Consider the following 20,134-nt stretch of genomic DNA (forward strand, 5'->3'; position numbering starts at 1 on the left):
TCTCTCTCTCTCTCTCTCTCTCTCTCTCTCTCTCTCTCTCTCTGTCTCTCTCTCTTTCTTTCATTTTGAGATAGGGACTCACTAATTTTCCCAGGCTGAGCTTGAACTTATGATCTTCCTGCCTCCCAGGAAGGGAGGCAGGTCTTCCAGGTGAGAGCCATTATGCCTGGTTTCCATGGTGATTTATATATTGTAAGAAAGTATCGATTCCTTGTCATGAATAAGAGGCCACCTGCCTGTTCAGTCACAGCACCGTCTAACTCCCCATTCTTTGGATGCATAGGGTAAAATTCATTTTTAAACAAAGCCTAATTTCCACATTCTCAGAGGTAGCATAGGTGGATGACCAGAAAGACAGGGGCAAAAATTCCTTGCGCTGCATTTTGGTGAGAGTCTCTGGTGCTGTTTCACTCTTCAGTGGTTTTCTTCATGGTAACTGGTTTCATTCTGCTTCTACCTTTGTGCAGGCCCTTTTCTCTTTGGTGTCTCTTTCAAAGTACTTCTAGCTGCGAGACCTGCATTATCTCGGAAGGAGGAGAACCTTGGGGATGTATGGCACCGAGCAATTTATGAGAGAAGCTCTGTGAACCAAGGCAGGTTGACAGATATATTCCACACCGACTTCAGCCCAGCAACTTGAGAAATGGGACAAGTTCTGAAAATTAGAACGATTAATGTTTTTACCCCTATTAATGCTTTCCTTATAACCACCAATTGACTCTGAGTCAGTATTTTTCTAACAAGTCAACTACACTGAAATTAGATACCTGGTTGAATAACTGAGTTGTTAAATCAATCTGTGATTCTGCAATAGAGATAATGATGATGACCTAATGGGTTGTGAAAAATAAATGTAATAAAGACATAGTGCTTGAAATGTGGTATGTACTCATTTAACGCAGCTTTTAACCACAAAAGTTATATTTCTGCCAAGAGCATTACCTTTCTACAGTAACCCTAAAGCCATTAATTCTCTTTTTTAGCCTACTCAGCCCTTTCCTGTATTTAGACTCCAGACTATTCATTTTCCCCTTTAAATATTCATTCCCACTCTTGATAATTTCACTTACATATTTCTTTTCATGCTCAGACTACAGGAAACCTTAATTAACTAACACATTCATTCAAGAAGTACTAACTGAGCTCTTAGTGTGTGGACTGTTTTGTGGTGCTGGGGCTGGAGAGTGAACAGATCCAAAAGGCTGCTGGTCTCATAGTATTGATGTTCATGTGGGTGAAGACAGTTGATACACAAGCAGGCTAATGAATACAAAGAAGTTAGATTGTGGGAGGTGTAGGCAAGGAATTAAACAGGGATGTGATAGAACGCAGGTGTCAGAGGCAGGAGGAGGAGGCTGCTTTACATAGAGGTCCAGGGAAGATGGCTCTGTGAGGAGACACATGAGCTGAGATGTGAAGGATTAGAAGAAACGTAAGGTCCAGGAGCAGCAGGCGCCTGCAAGCCTTGCATGGAATGAGCCAGGTGAGACAGAAGGCCAGAGGGCAGGCCAGTGTGCCTGTCCCTAGAGGGACAGTGGCTCAGCGAGACAAGAGCTCAAAGGGGAGTGTAGGACCACACTGGGAAGAATTCATGGTAAGGACTCTGCTTTTACCAGATGTGCAGTAGAAGCCACTGCAGCTTTTAGATGGGGGTGGGCGTAGGAATCATATGACAGTTGGCATTTTACAAAACTACTCTGCTGGCCAAGTGGAAGATGGACTTATGGTGAGCGTGGAAGAAGGAGGAAGTGGAGTGGCATGGAGAACGAGTGGCTGGTGGCTGGTACTAGTAGAGATGTAGCAAAATGGAAAACACGGGAAGCAGGCTTGAGAAAAATGCCACACTAATTTTCCTGAGGTCATTTCCAAACTCCAAGATATTCAGCGCCACCAGATTATATTTCCTCCTGATGCAGAGCTGAATAGCTTTGGTCTTCAAAGTCCTCCTGGATTCTTCCCTGCCCATTGTGCTTTTTATTGACTGTCCACGTCTCCGAACTCCCATATTATCTGTGCGACATAATTATTAAGCTTGCAATTAGTAACCTGCGTCCTGCTATTCTGTGCTGCATGTTGGACTTGTTAGACGTGTCTGTTGTTGAGATAAAAAGCACCTTTGGAACAGACACTTTGTAGAGGGTGGGTACTTTTTTCTGCACTGTGCAGCACTTTACGTAGCTCTGTATACACGGCATGTGGTGAAATTGTGTATTGATTGATTAAAAACACACACCACTAGCATTTGTCTCTCCAGTATTTCTCTTATATGAAGAAGGGTGATTATCTGTCAATATCCATTGCATCACTGAACCAGTATGCAATGCATTAATCATCTCTGCGATAACCAGATGAGGCTTTATTGTCATCTCTTTATATTTTGCTGAGATAATTTCACTTGCCTTAGAGTTTATGAGGCCATAAGTGGCTTCCATCTGTTGATGAACATATTTTAAAGAGTCATTTAGTCTCAAGTATGGAATACTTGAGGGGAAGCTAAATTGTAACTTTTATTAAGTGTCATCTTAGTAACAGAATCAAAATTGGAAGCATGTGTTCAATGCTGGTCTTTCATTTTCAAAGCTTTAGGTCAGGCAAATAATTAATTTCATTAGTTTACAAAGTAGATTATGCCTAATAAAATCTATTTTGTTTATGGTCACATTTTAGTTAATCCATTGTTTTAGAAAATGGGAGAAATCTGATTGGCTAATTATTCAACATACTAAATTACATTACTCCACATCCAGAGAACATTGGCCTAATTGAATTATCCAATAATTGCATAATAAAACTATTCCTTTTTAATACATTTGAGCAAGGCATACCAGGGATGAAACAGAGAAGAATCTTGTTTATTCCATCTTTGTTTGATGATTGACCACACAATGTAACACAACACTTCTGCGGCTAACTTTTTCCACAGTAAGCCTAATAAAGACAAGGGAGCTTTCATTGGATGCTTCCTGGTACTCTGAATTTTCACTATATGTATTTGTTGGCCTTCCCAGAAATTTGTTTTCTAATCAGCAGTATTTTGCAAAATAAACCTTATGTAAGATTGGTTTCACTTTATGCCCAATAAAAGAGAAAATTGTGGTCACTTTCTCTCGCTAGCAAGAGGTAGAATATTCTCTAGGGTATCCTCCTTTACTCGTGACATTCTGATGAGCCTCACAGAGCATTTCCTTGGCAAAATTCACACACACACACACACACACACACACAAGCTCACACACCAGGGAAGTCTGTGGATAGATACTGTGGATGGAGGGGATACTGTGGATGAGGGACTGAGATCATGTACATCACATGGATTCTACAGCATCCACCCAGTATTAATGACCACTGCTTCCTAAAATACAGTTTTCTCCCTCCCCTCCTCCTTCTCCTTCCCTTCTTCCTCTTCTCCTTCTCCCCCCTCCTTCTTCTTTTCCTTCTCTTCCTCCTCCTTCTCTTCTTCATCCTCCTTTTGCTTCTCACCCACAGGAAACTCTCATCCCAAATGATTGCTGAGGTGTCTCTCTCACTCAGTTTCAGCAGAGATCAGTTTTCCATTTGATAAAAGTGCAAGGACTGATGGAGACCTTTATTTAGTTCTTTGTCATGAGACGAAAGAATAACAAGAATGAAAGAGCTCAAAGGTAGATTTGAAAAGCTGCTGCATTTTAGAGTATATATTCAGAAACAATGAAAATTGGCTCTGTGGCCCATTTAACCATAGCTCTAACCCAAGAAGGGAAGTAAACTCTTTCCATGGGGTTAGTGTTTGAGTAATTGAATGGTGAAGGGGGTCTACTAGTTGTCTTCCTGGCGTGTAGACCTTGGCTGTGAGGGTGTGTTACAAAGTACTGACTGAAAAATCCCAAATGATGGCCATTGATCATTTTTCTAACAAAAGTTACTAAGCTGAATAATTTCAGTCATCCAGCTCTGCTTCAGGGGCAGATGCCAAGTGCACAGGGATATGATTAGACAAATTTGAGTGAGGAGGAAGAAGAGAAACAGAATGACCAGAAAATTATACACGGGACTAGATTTTACAGGCCTTAAATGTTAGACAATAACATCTTGGGTGGAGTGATTCATTTTTATTAGATGGTATATTAACCATTTCTATTCTTTTTAATAGACACTACCTCTTCAGTACAGTTTCAGTATTCTATTCTTTCTCCTATGAATAAATATACAATGATGTTATAACTAACAACAATCTTCAGAAGGAAGACAATTTTCTGGAAAATAGAAAAATAAGAGAACATTTTATAGAGGGAGAGAGTAAAGGTTTCTATTTCAATTCTCACTTTATATCCATGACATTTCTGTCTAAGCTCTGCTAAGAAAAATGGCCAGTGGACAGAAGATTGTCCCAAGGTATATATTTTTTCCAGGTTTAAATCTCTTTTCAGGTGACAAATAGTTTTCTCTTAGACAAGATTAACTTGATTTTAGAACTTATTTAATTAAGCAAAGTAATTTAATGCTCAACAGGAGCCCCTGAGTAGGGGTATGCTCATCTTGGCAGTTGAAATGTGTTGAGAAAAGACACCACATCATACATTTCTATATTCTAAGAAGGCACAGCTGTCCACTTCAGTGTTGGTGTCACAATCGGGGTATTAATGAAGTTTGTCCTAAGTGGGATTCTTAATTCACAGAACAACTCACAGAGGAGCAGTTGTGGGGCATAACGGTGATGAGAAAGGTATTCTGCAGGAGGTACATCTGGATGCAGGTTTGAACTTTGCCACCTACCCAGCTGTGCATCTATCAAGAAAGGGAGGGAGAGCAGCACAGAACCAGGATCATGGCTGTGTCTGATGCTGTGTGGCTGAGAGGTCTGGTTCTTTTGGTGTGGTCATTTACCATGTGCAATGATCTTGGGCAGCCTGCTTAACCTCACTAACTTTGAATCTTTTGATTAGTATCTGCCTCGTGGGGTTACTGCTGTGAGGTTTGCCTGAGACAATTTTATGTGAAATTTAGCACCTACACATAGAAAGATCATCAAGCATTTAATAATAATCCTGTTATTATTATTACTATTATTATTATTAATTAGTGCTAAGCATTGCAGGATGGGAAAATAATCAAACCCGCTTCTCACTGGGAGTTTCTATCTGTAAAAGATGGAGATTAAAATACTGATGAATGAGATATGGAAAACTGATGATGAGGTCAGTCTCTGGGTGCAGTTGTTCAGAAGCCCTCTGAGTGTCCGCATGAGAACTATCAGTGTCTGTAGCTGCTGATGCATCGCATGGTGCTTATTCACCATTAGCCATTATTTTCTTGATGTTCATGCTTTTAAAACCACCTGTGAGCCATTCTGTCCACCTCCCTTTGTCTCATCCATCTATATATTACTCCGTGGATATCATCACACAGTATTTTACCTTTCTTGGCTTTCAATGAAAGAGGGTCACTTTTGACATTTCCACCTAAGTATTTCTTAGGTAAGATGCTATCTGACCTTTAAAAAAGACTATCTTTTATAAATACTTCTTTGCTAACCACCATTAGTGTCACCACTTTTTGATCCACTTTCAAATGTTTCTTTTTAAAGACTCACAAATTGGATCTTTGAAAAGCACAGCTTGCAATTTTAGAAGGTTATCTTAAAAGAATTAGGGGGATGGGCTTTTCACTAGCCGCACTAGTGCTAAACTTGCGAAGAGAAACTATCCTTAAGTTGAAGTTGTCTCCTTGAGTTCATGGCCATTTTGATAAGAATAGTGCAAGGTGATGCAACCCCATTTTAAATTTAGAAGTTCTAAAGTTCATGCCACATGAAAAGGCAGCAGTGAATGGCACTGGCACACTGGCATTCAGGAAAGAAATCAGGTGCCCAGGACTTGACTTAAGCAAACTGTTTAACATGCCGCAGCAATATGCAAGGACATAAAAGCAAAATAAAAATGGGAAGCTCCACACTCTTTCATTCTTTTCCTTCCCAACTCAGTATTCATGGAGACCATGTACAGTCTTGACCCGGCTCCTCTGTCTGTGGTTTAGATTCCTCACACGGGAAGGGCAAAGGCAACACCTGGTTCCTGTCTTAAAGAATCAGTGGCACACAGGTTTGGACATTTTGATGTACAGGAAAGAGACTGACTGTATTTAGCAGTTGCTCTGGTTACTAGAATAATAATTTAGTGACTGACAGAATTTACATTTGACCAGAAATTGTTTGCATCCTTATGATATGAAAGGCTTAACAGTGGATGCAGAGATAAAACACGCACGATTTCTTCCCTTTAGAGTGATGTTGTCTACTCACAAAAATTACATTGGGATGTAAATAAGAAGAATACAGGGTAGAAATATGAAGGCTGATACCAAAGGGGCAGATAAAATGGGATAACAGAAGAGGGAGAGATTATTCTCAGCTGTATGATAAAGGAAGGCTTCAGGAATGAGGTAGTACCACAGAGAAAGGGATTAGTGTGTTGGTAAAATGCTTTTATTAATGACACAATAGCTTTACCTGAAGGAGATGAATGGGAAATATATCTAGCAAGGTGTGGAGCATTCTTTCCGAAGGAGTATGAGATCAAATGACCTTGGAATCATGCTCAGCATCTAGGAATGTATCCTACAGACAACACATGAGTGCACTTTCAGTCTTGGCTTTTCATTAGCATCATATAATAAATTTTTAAATTGCAAGATTGTCCCCAACATTTGTGTGTTCTAGAGCAAGACTGAATGGAACAGCCCACCACATATTGTATGTCAAAATATTTTATTTTTAAAACAAAGTACACTAAGGTCCGGACTTTGGGCTGGGACTTTCAAGGAGCTGTACTCTCCCTGAAGAAGCTGTACTCTCTCTCTGCCACTAGGGGTGTTGGTGGTCACATGGATGTTCAGGGGGCAAGAGGGGCGGAAGCTGGACTCAGGCTGGGCCTGCAGAGGAGGAGCATCCCCTGCCCACATCAAGGACTGGGAACATCTCAGAAGTCAAGGGCTTCAAGTTCCTGTGGAGGATGGGCTCCCCTGTCATTCCCAACTGCAGATTCCCAAGAGTTTCTCTGAGCCTCTTCAAACTACACTCACCCTCTCAACCCATCCCAAAAGCAGAGGGGGGTACTAGGGACGTGTGCTCTGACACACTCCCACTTCTGGGGATGGGGACAGATACTGAGAAACTAGAGCTGGACCTCCAGCTTCCCAGGTACAGCCGTGACCATTGTTCCTCAGCCTGACCCTGTCCCACTTGACCCACTTGATTCAGCTGCTATGTCCTCTTCTCACGTACTATTTCATTGTGTTCAGCTACCCAGTGTTTGGTACTTTGTTCTGGCAGCCCTGGGAAACTCATGCATTGTTCTAATGGCATGGGACACGGTTGGCTCCGCTGTGAACTGGGCGGACAGTGAAGCAGGCTTTCCTCCTCCAGCTCCTGCTCTGGGGACCTGGGACTGTTCTCCTCAGCATGAACATCTCTCCACATGACACAGAGTCTCCTGCTTAGCGTCCCTGTTCATCACCTAGCTACACAAACACAAGGTACTAATTCACTATGGGCTTCAGTTACCTGCTATATAAAGAAGTATAAACAGAAGGTATTAATTTACTAGAGATTTCAATTGTCTATGGTATAATAAGGCAGTTTCCAAAAGTTAAATTAAAAGGGTTTTACATACTTCCCCCCCTTCTTATGATGACCATATTTTAATTTGGTTTGGAAGTATTTTTGGTTGTATGTTAAGGGTATTCTCTTTAATCTACCATAGTGAAAATTATTCAGAAAACCTATAGAAGATTACATCCCTGCAAGTCACATTTTCCAGATAGGAAATTATTGTGGCTTTGAATTGCCAAAGGAACAGCTGAAAAAAATGGGTCACGCATTCGCCCCATCCTGGGACATGAGTTGCAAGCGCTGCACAGCCCACTTTTGTCCTCTTCTCATAAACAAGCGGCATTAACAAGTTACTCTTAAAAAGTGCACTAATTTCCCCAGTGAATTACACAGGAGAGCATCCAAATGTTGCCCCCAGAGGACTCAAATAGCTGTTTGTTCTTTGAGCTCAGGTGTGGTAAACTAGCTGGGGGCCACACGGCAGCCTGAATACTGGCCAGTGCGGTAGAGTGCTCCTTCCTCTCCAGCCCTGATTTCTCATACTGGTGCACAACTCATAGCCTGCCTAATCAGGGGGAGGGAGAAAGAAGGAAAGAAACAGGACTTCATTTTCAATTTCAATTTAATTACACAACCTAGAGTGCCTACCGGGAAGGATTTAGGGGTAAGATTAATGTTCAGTAGTGCTCTACTTTATATTTCTGTCTGATAAAGAATACCTTACTGACTATCCAAAGTGAGTTTTCAAAAATTTTTTTCAAGAGCTAAATTCCTTCCGTGGCAGAGTGATTTGAAAAGGGGGATGACTTCATTTTTGGGGCTCTGTGCCAGAATGCAGACAAAGTAGAGGAGTAAGATCCTCTGTGAACTCTATGGCCAGTGCATTTTCGGGAGTGGGGAGGACATCTCTAATTGGAAGAGGAATGAGTAAAAGTTCCATTGTAGGATTAGAAATACAAGCTGGTAGACAATGATTGCACAACACAACTATCCTTGGAGAATGACTGTATACATAAAATATTACGACCTTCTCTCATGTTAAAGTCCAAAGAATTTGACTTTCTCATTTGGACGAAGAACGATCATGATTTTATCTGGCATCCAATCAAAGTTTAAGATTATGAGTAAATATTTGGTGTTCTCTTTTGTTGTCTACATATCCTATTAGTTCAGCCAAATGTAGAGAGGAAGAAAATAACAGGAAATGAAAATTTACTCTTAAGAAATAGCCTTAATATATTTTCACGACCAATTCTTTAAGTTATTAAATAAATAAGAAAAACAGGTCTCTTGATAAGGAGATTATTCCATATGGGACTTAAATAAACAAAAATGGCAGCAGTAAAGTTTACGGCTTCACTGTTGCTCAGCCTTATGAAATCACTTGAGTACATACAAATAACTGAAAATACGATGATAAAGACGCTAAGCCCAAAAGATAAATAAACTATTTGGAATGGCCACCTGCTTTTGTCATTACACAACCATGGTTTTGCAAGTCAATATTTGCGACTATGTTCGAAAGCCAAAAGGTACCCGATAAACGTTAAATTTTGCTTACTGAGTTTGCAGGATAGTATTTTAATCAAACAAGTTCCCTGTGTTGAAAGCTTGATGTATCACAGGGCATCTGGCACAGACTGGGTAAAACTAGAGCTTTGCTTGGGTAGACTGAGAGGGAGTTAGAATTGGAACATCTTTTGGAGAGCATTTACGTCTTTGGAAAATGTATCCTTGGCTGGTAGAAAGGTAGATTTGCCTCTCTTCTTCTTGGCAATGGTGATTTATAACTTTTTCCAGAGGAAGGAAGAAAAGCATGGAGATTTGTATCTGTAAGCGAAATCTGAGCATATTCTCTGGCAGGCCAATGTCTGCCTTCTCCGAGTGCAGTGCACAAACAGTATGTACGGATCACATGGCCCACGGAAGAAGCAGGTGGGGAGGCACTGCCGGCTTCAGCTGAAGGCCCCTCTTGGTTTGTATGTGGGACTGCATGTCACAAGCCCCTTAAACAGTTATGTATAAGAAAATACAAATAACACATCACTAAGAAGACTGGATAAGAAAAGAGTGAAGCAGACAGGAAAATGCCAGGTGACTATGAGTAGAAATGGAAGATCAGAAGGAAAAGTTGCCTTGGGTGGTGTTTTGCTGGTCGGGGTTGAACTCTTAACTGCTTGGGAGGGAGTGACTTTCACCTGCATGGATGAACACTTGAGAGAGTCACAGAGGAGGGTCCTCTATATTTAGGGGAAAAGTAGATCAAAGTATCTGCTGTCATAATGGTATCAATAATAGAGGTCACAAGATGATCTGAGCCATGCTTACATGGTAGAACTGGCAGAACTCACTTGTCTACTATTTCTGATTTTGGGTTGGATGGGGTGGAGGAAAGCACTAGACGGGGGCAAAGAAAATGTACAATCATCCACAGTTGACTTATTTTCTCAGAAACAATAACTTACACATTTTTCATATCTAACAATGGGAGTCATCTTTTAAAAACATTTACAAATGTTTATGCACATTTAATACAAAATTTTATATCATAGAGAAGTGAGGCAATACCTGGTGGATAATATGTTCCTGGATTTTTTCTGTAGTCACTGAAAAAGAAAGCAGAAAAATTTTACATGAAGGCGTGAAAATCAACCCACCAATGCAGTCCTGATACTGTTTTGTCAAAATCCCCATAGCAGCCCTGGGCTCTATGAACAAGGATTAGTGTTACACTATGGGAAGTTACAATCGCTCCAATTATTGGGGAGGAAAAGGCAAAACCTAAATGAAGCATGTTGGGCACGGATAACAGAAAGAGGAGAGGAAATCCAAAGGATAACCAGCAGAATGTATTAAACTTTGGCAGAAAAATGATAAAGAGATGAAAAGAACTGAAGAAAAATGTGAACAACAGTCAGTCCATGGTCTCCAAACAATGATATCCTGTTGAAGCATCAGACAATACTGAGCTCATGGAACCCTGGGAACTAGACCAGGACATCTGAGGAGGCAGAAGGTAAAAGTGCTGCTTTTAAAAACCCATCTCCTACCTAAGAAGTGATGAAGACGTTGTTTTACTTTGTTGTTACAGTACTGCGGGAGATGGAAGTATAAACCAAAGGTTCTGTAAATGGCATGTTAGTCAGGATGGGCAAAATTCAGAGTAATACATGCAAGCCAACAGAGACTAAGAAAAGGATGCAAAACAGTTGGCCTTGGTCACTGTGACAATAACCTGAAAGGAATCAGCACACACACCTTAAGTGGAAAGCAATAAAATCCTTAGTAATCCTAAACAAATAATCAACAGACTAACAAAAAAGAAAGCAAACTTGCCAGCACCACCGTTATTCTGTTTGTGAACAACTCAGTGCGTCCCTTATACGTAATTAAGCACGCCCTTTGCAAGGTAAACTTTTTAATTAACAGCATTATAGAGTCATATGTAGCTGTAAGAAATAATACAGAGTTTCTCTGTATCCTTCACCCAGCTTCTGCTAATGGTAACGTCTTGAAAATCAAGAATGGTGTAGAAATGGAATCATCTAGTGTAAATAACAGTTTGAGACTCTTGGTTTTTCACTTAGTGTAATTCTCTGGGGATTCATCCAGGCTACGGTGTGTGTCAGCCGTTGGCGCCCTTTTCATTCTGAGCAGTATTCCATGGTTTGGAGACCCCATGCTGTGTTTAGTAACGTTCATAGGTATCTGGTTCAATTCCGAGTTTTTGCTGTTATACTTAAAGCTGCTATAAACATTTGTGTAGAGGTTATTATGTGAACACAAGTCTTCATTTCTCTGAAATACATGTCCAGAGGATAACTGTTATATGACAGTTGCATGTTTAGTCACTTAAAAAGTTGCCGAGCTTTTTTAAAAAAGGAGTAACTAAGTTAAATATATAATTCAATTAATCAACTAATAAGTATATGCTAACATTTTCTGAGTATTTAATAGCAGGTGAGGTGTCATATGGGATGCAGAAGAAGGAAGACAGAGTAGGAGGAGCGGGATATTTGATGTTGTCATTGTCAAGAAATGCCTGGGGCCAACCTTGGAGTTTCCAGATAAGAAAAGCCAATTTTCTTCATTTTGAAAGAGCAGTGCTCAATCACATACTCTTGATGTGTTTTAATATTCAGATTTCTTTTGTCAGATTAAAAGCACTGTGTTTAAAGAAGAGGCAACATGGTTTGAGGGAAAAGCTTTTGAATTAGATTACCCATATTCAAATACTGATTCCCCAAAGAAGGTACATTTGGGTTGTCAGCGGAAAGATGATAAGGTAGCTACCTTCCCTGAGAAGAGGCGGGTAAACAGGCCGGCAGAAGGGGGCGTAGGTGCAAAGGCTGTGTGCAAGGAGGGAGCGTTGGGAGGTGGTGGAGAGTGGGAGTGAAGTAAGGGGCTTGTGGTGTGAGGTGAGGCAGGACAGGCAGACAGGACTCAGACAGCAAGCCAGCCCATGGAGACCATTTGGGGAACGTAAAGAGTCATCAGAAGAGTAACAGCAAGTCAGCCCTTAAGGGATTTTAGAGCAGGGTGTAAGTAGGGACCTCAAAATATCATGCATAGGGTTGCATTTAAAAAAAAAAAAAAGACCATCTCACTCTAGTTGCCACTTGGAGTAGAGATTTAGAGACTGGATGGAGGATGACATCAGCACCACAAAGTCTTCAGTTGTGCTTTGTTAGGGACCAAGGGACATCTGGACGAATGTAAGAGAAGAAATAATATTGAAAACTATCCAATAATTAAACACTAATAATAACCCACAGTTATGGATAGTTCTAAAATGACCCCAAAGCTTCATGTGTTTGGGGGATGACTGGGTCAATGGGGCATCACAGCTGACTTGCTGTTAGAAGGTGCTATCTCATCAGAAGGGGTGGGTCGCTGTGAGTGTGACCTGGAAGGGTTTGCATCCCTCCCTGGCTCCTCCCGCTTCACCCTCTGCTTCCTGGACCACAGGATGTGAGCCGCTATTCCCAGTGCCATGCCCCTGTGCCATGCCATCTTGCCTTGGAGCTGGCCAACTGAGGACTGAAACCTCTACAAAGTATAAGCCAGAATAAGCCCTCCTCCTTTAATTTGTGGTTATCTGGTATTGTATTTTAGCAATGAGGAAGTGACTAAGACATCACTGACCTCTAGCAAATAGACCAGATTACAGCCGGGCATCTCCTGAAAGCTTTGCCAATCACGAGGTGTTCCATGTGAGGTCAGTTACATCATGCACTGGCTGTAACAGAGTTGTACCCCTGCCCAGATTTGTGGGGATTAAAATGAAATAAGCATGAAATTTGCAGGCAAAGAAGCTAGAGAGTTGTTATGGTTGATACACTGTGTCAACTTGAGGAGTCTAGAGGATTGGCTAAGTGACTCAGCAGTTCTACATCCTGGAGTGAAAGGGACATGCCCTTGCAGCTCTGGGTTGTTGTTCACTGTCTAATTTGAGAAGTTTAGAAGGTTAAGTAAGCGACTAAGCAGGGAGCCAGGGTCCTTACCTTGACATACATCTTGAGAGCCTGTACAAGAGGAGGGTGTGGACATTATGTGAGTGCTACATGCCCCCTGGGTGGGGGTAGCCTGCTTACAATATAAGGGAGGAAGAGAGGCTTGTTCTTCACCATTGTGCTCTTGCTACTTTTGCTGTAGTGTTGCCCTTGTGCCCCGCCACCCTGCCTTGGAGCCAGCTGATTATGAACTAAAACCTCCAGAAACCGGGAGCTAAAGAAACCTTTCCTTCCTTCATTTTGGGAGTTGGGTATTTGTCTCAGCAACGAGAGAAAAGTAACCAAAACAAAGGTCACTCCAGGCAGTTGGGGGCAGAGTGAGCAGCATTTTAGAGCCAGGAAAGAGGGTGTGTGGCTGCACTGGGAGGAGTTCCCTGTGGCTCACACAATGCTGCCCTTATCTGTGTATCACTCTTCAGACTTTTAGTCACTCATAATCAACCATGATCTGCCTTAAATGGAAAATTACAGGAAGAAACAATGTGTAAGTTTTAAATGTCTTTTCTTACAGAGTGCTGTTATAATTTTTTTATTTTATTGTTATTGCTGATCTCCTACTATGGTTAGTCATAAATGAAGCTTTATCATGAGCCTTTATCGGAAAAGCATAGTACAGATAGGATTTGGTACTGTCAGTAGTTTCAGGCCCTGGGAGAACATCTTGGGACATACGTCCAATGGCTGGGGGCCTAGTGTAGAGTCAAACAAAAGCTACAGCAGGTGGGAAGCAAATGGTATGGGGAGAGGGAAAAAGCCCAGCCTTGGGAGGTTGCTGAGTTGGGGTAAAACTGGAGGCCTTGTAGGTAGTGTGGGGTTCAGCCAAAGTCTTTCAGAGAGGGATGCAGTGACCAACGCTGCTGTGGAGTAAAAGGAGCTGGATGGCAGTGCAGAGGGTGGGCTGAAGAGGCAGGGGAGACGGGATGGAGAAAACAGCGAGTGCAAGCAGTGTCAAGGCGGGAAGGACAGGGTCTGCGCCCAGGCAGCGCGAGCGGGGTGGAGGGAGGCTGTGGGGAAGCCAGCGTGCGGAGGTAGGTTCTGCAGAGTGACTGGAACCGAGAAGTACAGGAGCAGGGAGCAAGCACAGCCCCAAAGGCTTAGTTCAGGGGACAAGTGACGATGACACTTTTATAGATACAGTGAGAAAAAAGACTCAATTTAAGAAGTTACTATGTGGGGTCAGGGGCCACAATTAAAATGAAGATATCTGTCAGTTATGCCAGCAGAACTAGCAATGACAGTGGACTGAATAATGACCCCCAGCTGTCCAGACCCTAATGGATGGAGCCTGGCGCTACGATACCTTATGTGACTCGGTGACTTTGTAGATATGGTTAAGCTAAGAATTTGGAGATGGGAAGATTATCTGGATGTGTGCAATGTAATCAGAAAGGCCTTTCCTTATCCTACAGGGCAGGAGAGGCACAGGCAGAGGGAAGGCCTTGAGATGAGGGGTCAGAGGATGGAGTGGTCTGGTGCTGGAAGAGCAGCCCCTAGGAAATCTGGACACAGGAGGCAATGGGGTTCCCCTCGAGGCTTCAGTGAAAATGCAGCCTGGCCGGTATCTTAATTTTAGACCCATCTGTACTTTTGAACTCCAGAACCAGAAGATTAACAAATTTGTATTGCTTTAAGCCACTAAATTAGTGGTATAGTCATCTACTGTATCTTCAGGTTCTGAATCTACAGATTCAATGAACCATACATAGAAAATTTATCTATCTATCTATCTATCTATCTATCTATCTATTTATTATCTATGGACAGGGTCTTGTTATGCCTGAAAATTGCAATACTCCTGCCTCAGCTTCCCAGAGTGCTGGGATTACAGGGATATGGATAGAAAAGAGTTTTTAAAATTTCATCTGTACTGGATATTTGAAGACTTTTCCTCTGCCATTATTTCCTGAACAAAGTAGCATGGTGACTTATACGTAGCAGTGACCCTGTATCAGATATTTTAAGTAATCTAGAGATGGTTAAAATTATACAGGAGGATGTGTGCAGGATATAAACAAATACTACACCATTTTATATGAGGGATCAAGCATCCAAGGATTTTGGTATTCGAGAGGATTTCTGGAATAAATCCCTTTGGGAGTGAGGGACAACTGTAATTCCTTACAGTAGCAATAGGAAACTAATTCAAGTAAATTCTCATGCCCTGTGTGGGCCGTTCCTTGGGGTCAGGGAGGAAAGCACACGGCTACTGAGTAAATGTATGGGGTCTTGAGTGAGGTACTTGGCATCTATCACACCCTTGGGACAACCTCGGGAGGTAGAGACTATTATCCCTACCTTTTACATTAAATGACCAGGGCCCATATAATTTATAAGAAGTGTCCAAATTACATGGTCTGCCAGTGAAAGAACCCCAGCACGCTAATGCAGAATCTTGCTATTCTGCATAGAGAAAGAGCTGAGTTTTAGGACAAAACTAATCCCATTTGGATCTTCTCCTTTCAGCTTTTGGTTAGATGAAGACTAGAAGGGAACAAAATAAAGACACTCACTTGACAGGGGGCCGAAATGTGGACTAAGTGGAACATAGAAACAGCTATCCCAGGAAGCTTACGTTGCATTATGCCTTCAAAAATCGAGCGGAAGAAGCTGGGGAGGGCAAAGGGAGCCATGGACACAGCTGGATCAGCTAAGGGTGAAGGTGGTGTTGAGCCCTCGTTGTCCATTTGGGAGCTTCAGGGCTGGGTGGTGTATGAATGCCCCCAGCTGGCTCTCACCAGTATTGGAGGGGAGCTCTTTCGCTAAGATTTATAATTCTCCAAGAATGGTATCTAATTCTCTAAGCTCTGCAGTGAGACTCATTAATCCCTCCAATTGTAAGAAGTTTGATTAACGATCTCAAACTGACTGAAACTCCAGGGGAAGTTCTTTTGCTGCTCAAACAGTTTCATACAGTGGTGCTTGACCTCTTTCAGGGAACAGACCCTTCTGAGGCTCTCAGAGCAGCTATGAATCTGCTCCTCAGGAAAAAGCCACCACACAGCAAAACAGGGCAATGACCAGCCACAGATCTAAGAAATCTGCAGAATTTAATGGAATGACAGGCCTGGACATATAAAAGAATTTCTCAGAACCCAGCTCCTCTGCAGAATTTTCTGGCCCCTCAGAACTATGGACTCTAACCATTTATTCTAATTTAATGGGCTGAAAGTGTGCATTCAGTTTCTTACAGTATATTCATTCTAAAAAAATATAGTACTTTCACTATGTTACCTGAAGTCTGTCACTATGTTACTTAAAGTCTGGTTATGCAAAGATTATGTTACCTAAAGTCTGGTTATACAAAGATGCATACAGTGGGGTACCCACACTCACAAAAGCCAGAATCAAGAGGGAGATACATAGAGAGAAATTGCAACATCCCCTCAGAGGAGTTTTAGTAGCATTACGAATGGCATGCTGTGAGGAAACAGAGAAGGCACACAAACTTAATTCATCTTGGGAACCCACTATTCTACTTCCATTTAACTTATGCAGAAATGTATTATTAACAATTCAGGCCCACAGTTTTAGTTGATTTCTTAGTATCCCCTTTTAAAAACAGAGTTGAGAATATGTACGGTAGCTTTGGGTAGTTATGTTCAGGCACAAGCTTAATGATACAAAGAAGTTAGACATACATTTGGGGAGGACAAACATCATGAGAAGACAGGAATTTCAAAAATGGACTGAATTTGGAAAGAACCATGAAAATGATTGGTCTGACTACAGGGGAGGGCTTAGAGGGAAACGGCACGGCCTGGAGAGGTTTGGATGACCTGAAAACCATTCCATTTCTTCATGTTTGAAGCAGTGGACAGTTTGTCAACTCTCATGGCTTTTTTAGCAGAGGTGGTGGGAAATATGGTGAGTAGATTGGACTGAGTAGGGAGAGAAATTATAGAATAAATAGGAGACTCAGGTGAGATAGATAAACAAGATAACTACTTGGGGCTTAGACTAGGGAGGTAGAAATGAGAAGGAAGATACAGAAATGAACCAAAGAAAGCATGTTGAAGAAATATTTCAGAGTAATTCGCAACAAATAGGTACAAGGAATACAGATCAGAAAGAGTCATATCTGGTGTAATTTATTCATGTACTCAACAAATACCACTGGAGCAGCTACCGTGTGTCATACATGGGTACTAAGCTCTGGGAACCCAACTGTGAACAAGATAGTTGCTGCCAGACAGCTTTCTCCCTGCTCCCAAAGAGCCTATTGGCTCTGTTTCCTCCTCTTCCGTGACGTGCTCCGCTTCTGTATGATTTCCTACACTTGGCATGAGTCTTTCTTTAGGGATGCTCAGACTGTTTTTCAAAGTGCCACACATGAAGTCTTAAAACAGGAGAAGGGAAAGGGGGTGAAACGGTGAATCTATTCCTCTTTTTCTGGAAGCAAAATGCCTATTATTTACTTAATATGTAGAACAATTTGATAGTCTGCAACTACAGAATGCTGGAGTATGTCTGTCCTTTCCATTGGGGTAATATAGGAAGGAATCTGAGAATTTTGGGAAAAGGCCTCATATACGGTGATCTGAGACAGGATAGATTTGGTAATTCAATGAATGAAAGCCCAAGGACCTTGCAAAGGGGCCCAGAGCTGCAGCCATTACTTAGAAAAGACATGAGGGCCAAGGGGTAGAGAGGCATGGGCAGCAGGGACAGTATTTCAGTGTCTTCCTAATATATAGGTGGAACGTCCCTTAATTGAAATAGTTGGTACCAGTGGTGTTTTGGATTTCAGATATTTTTTTCTGATTTGGGAATATTTGCATATTCATAATGAGATATGCTGGAGCTGATACCCAAGTCTAAACACAAAATTCATTTATTTTTCATAAGCAAATTATACACACAGCCTGAAGGCAATTTCATACCATATTTTCAAAAATTTTGTGCACAAAACAAAGTTTTATTGCGTGGGATTTTCCACTAGTGATGTCACATCTGTGCTCAAAAAATTTCTGAATTTTGAGCATTTCAGCATGAGGTACTTGCTCCTTACCCACAATTCATGCCATTCTGGCTGTAGCCACTACCTCGCTGAGCTCATCAGTGTATCTTCCCAGACGATGATGTTTAGGGTCTCCCTGTTTTCACAGAGGGTCTCTACAAACCTCTCACCCGTCTCACACAGCCTGCACCGTCTGCTCTTTGCCTGCCTCTTCAGCCTTGCCTTGCTGTGTCACCTTTCCTCTCCTTCAGGGTTTTATTGTCATTTCTAGTACTTTCTGGTGTCTGGCCCTTTGTACACTGTTGCCTCTCCAACTTTGCAGGATGGGCGCGCGTGTGTGTGTATGTGTAGGTCAGTTTAATATTAAGACCTCAGGGCTTCCTTCTCTTGTCTTCCATCTCTCGTCATTCTGACTTACCCCATTGTTTCTTTCATAGCACATATACCATAATTTGAAACTGTTTTACTTTTGTGTTTGTTACTTGTTTGCTTGTCTTCTGTTCTGTAGTGCAAGCTCCTTGAAGTCAGAGACTACTGTTCATGTTATTATTATATCCGCAGAACTCAGCCAGTCCTGGCATTTCCTAGGTGTCCAGTACATATTTATGGAAAGATCCCCAGTATTTTCAGTGGGTAGAGCCTTATTTTATCTTCCAACATGCTGAAGGCAGCTGTTTCTGACCTTGGATAGTTCATGAAAGGAAAAGTTCCTGGGTTAAAAAAATTAGATGACCCATATTAGGGTCTGAAATTGATTTCCACTGAATTCTAGATCATAAAATACTTCGCTTTGTGAGAGTAGCTCTTTTGGTATTAATTCCCAGCTGATTTTCTAAGAATTTTTAAGTACACCTCTCCTATTATATGGCATCTTTAGTATCATTAAGTTCTGCATTAAGAACACAGTAAGTATTCCATATTCTGGGGCTAAAGTAAAAGCTCAAAGTTAATTCTAGACAGTTTAGAAGTTCATTGTTTATAATACTTCCTAAGAGAACAATACTACAAAGTATCCTTTTGGCTTAAATTTACCCATGTTTTTACCATTTTCTTTCCATGCACTCCAATTTACAATAACAAATTTTCATGGTGGGGAGGCAGTGAACACATTAGCTTCTTTTTACCTGCACCGTGCAATACACATAAGAAGAAAGCCTGGGGTGGTGGTACTGTCCCTGAGTGACGGGTGGGAACCCAAGACGCAAGCTGGCCTGTTTGGGTGCAGTGTGGGTACAAGCATTCTTGGCAAGGGTCAGGCTAAGTCTCACATCCAGGGCATCTGTCCAAATGAGGAAGGGATTGGTAACTGTGGTTGGCGAATGTGGCAAGGAACATGTCCGCACTTTGAAGGGACTTGCTTACCAGGTTGCACACAATTCAGACAACAAGGTAAGGGCCCCATGGCTGGGGGACTGAAGATGAAGCAAGGGCTGCTCTAAAAGTTAACAGGGTTGTCTTCTGGTGACTCAAGTCAGGCAGGAAGTTGGGAATGAGGGGGACCCGGGAGCCAGACAGTTCATTTTTGTGAGTTATAGCTACTTAACTGTGAGAGAAATTAATCTTTTCCTCTGAGCTATTAAAACTCTAATAAATTAAAATATATAATTATAATATTATTGGGTGCCCAAGTGGTCATGATTGCTGATAATGATAATGTTTTCCTTTTGCGTATGGATCCTCACAGCCTGGCGGAGATGTAAATGTTCTTCGGCCCATGTAAGAAAAAGGAGGGAATTCCACTCAAAAACCTAAATTATTCCCAAATTTATTAAAATCATATTTGGAAAAAAAAGAAGTGGAATTTAAGGGGATAAATTTTAACTGTATAAGCCTTTGCTAATAAAAGATTAAGTAGTATGTGGTTTAGCAGCTTTTAATTATTTTTTTCTTGCATCTTGAATACACAATGTTTGAAATCTCTGGTTGGATCAACATTATTTTGCTCAGAGGTTTGTGGACTTTGCATACTGATTCTTTCCTGTTTCCAAGTACATTTGCTTTTAGGCTATTTTTATTCACTTTAAAGGAATTTTAATAACTTTCTGTTGACAGCATGGACAGCTGGTCTTGAGAATTAAA

The 20,134-nt window shown here is 41.5% G+C and overlaps 1 protein-coding gene across 6 annotated transcripts in view; it reads right to left on the reverse strand.

Moving 5' to 3' along the window:
- The window catches only part of Chst9 (carbohydrate (N-acetylgalactosamine 4-0) sulfotransferase 9), a 223,140-nt gene that overhangs the window by 17,512 nt on the left and 185,494 nt on the right, over nt 1-20,134 (reverse strand). For 3 of the 6 annotated variants that reach the window (XM_005372734.2, XM_005372733.2, XM_013506121.1), the window contains one exon: nt 10,154-10,191. The exons of 1 other annotated variant lie outside the window; for it this stretch is intronic. In XM_005372734.2, coding sequence (XP_005372791.1) covers nt 10,154-10,191 — 38 coding nt within the window. Of the gene's footprint in view, nt 1-6,484; nt 6,593-10,153; nt 10,192-12,192; nt 12,254-20,134 lie in introns of those variants that run through there. 2 more of the 6 variants (XM_013506087.1, XM_005372735.2) reach the window with 2 other exon arrangements.

The sequence above is a fragment of the Chinchilla lanigera genome, unplaced genomic scaffold (assembly GCF_000276665.1).
Source record: "Chinchilla lanigera isolate Chin_1 unplaced genomic scaffold, ChiLan1.0 scaffold00001, whole genome shotgun sequence".
Taxonomy (NCBI): domain Eukaryota; kingdom Metazoa; phylum Chordata; class Mammalia; order Rodentia; family Chinchillidae; genus Chinchilla; species Chinchilla lanigera.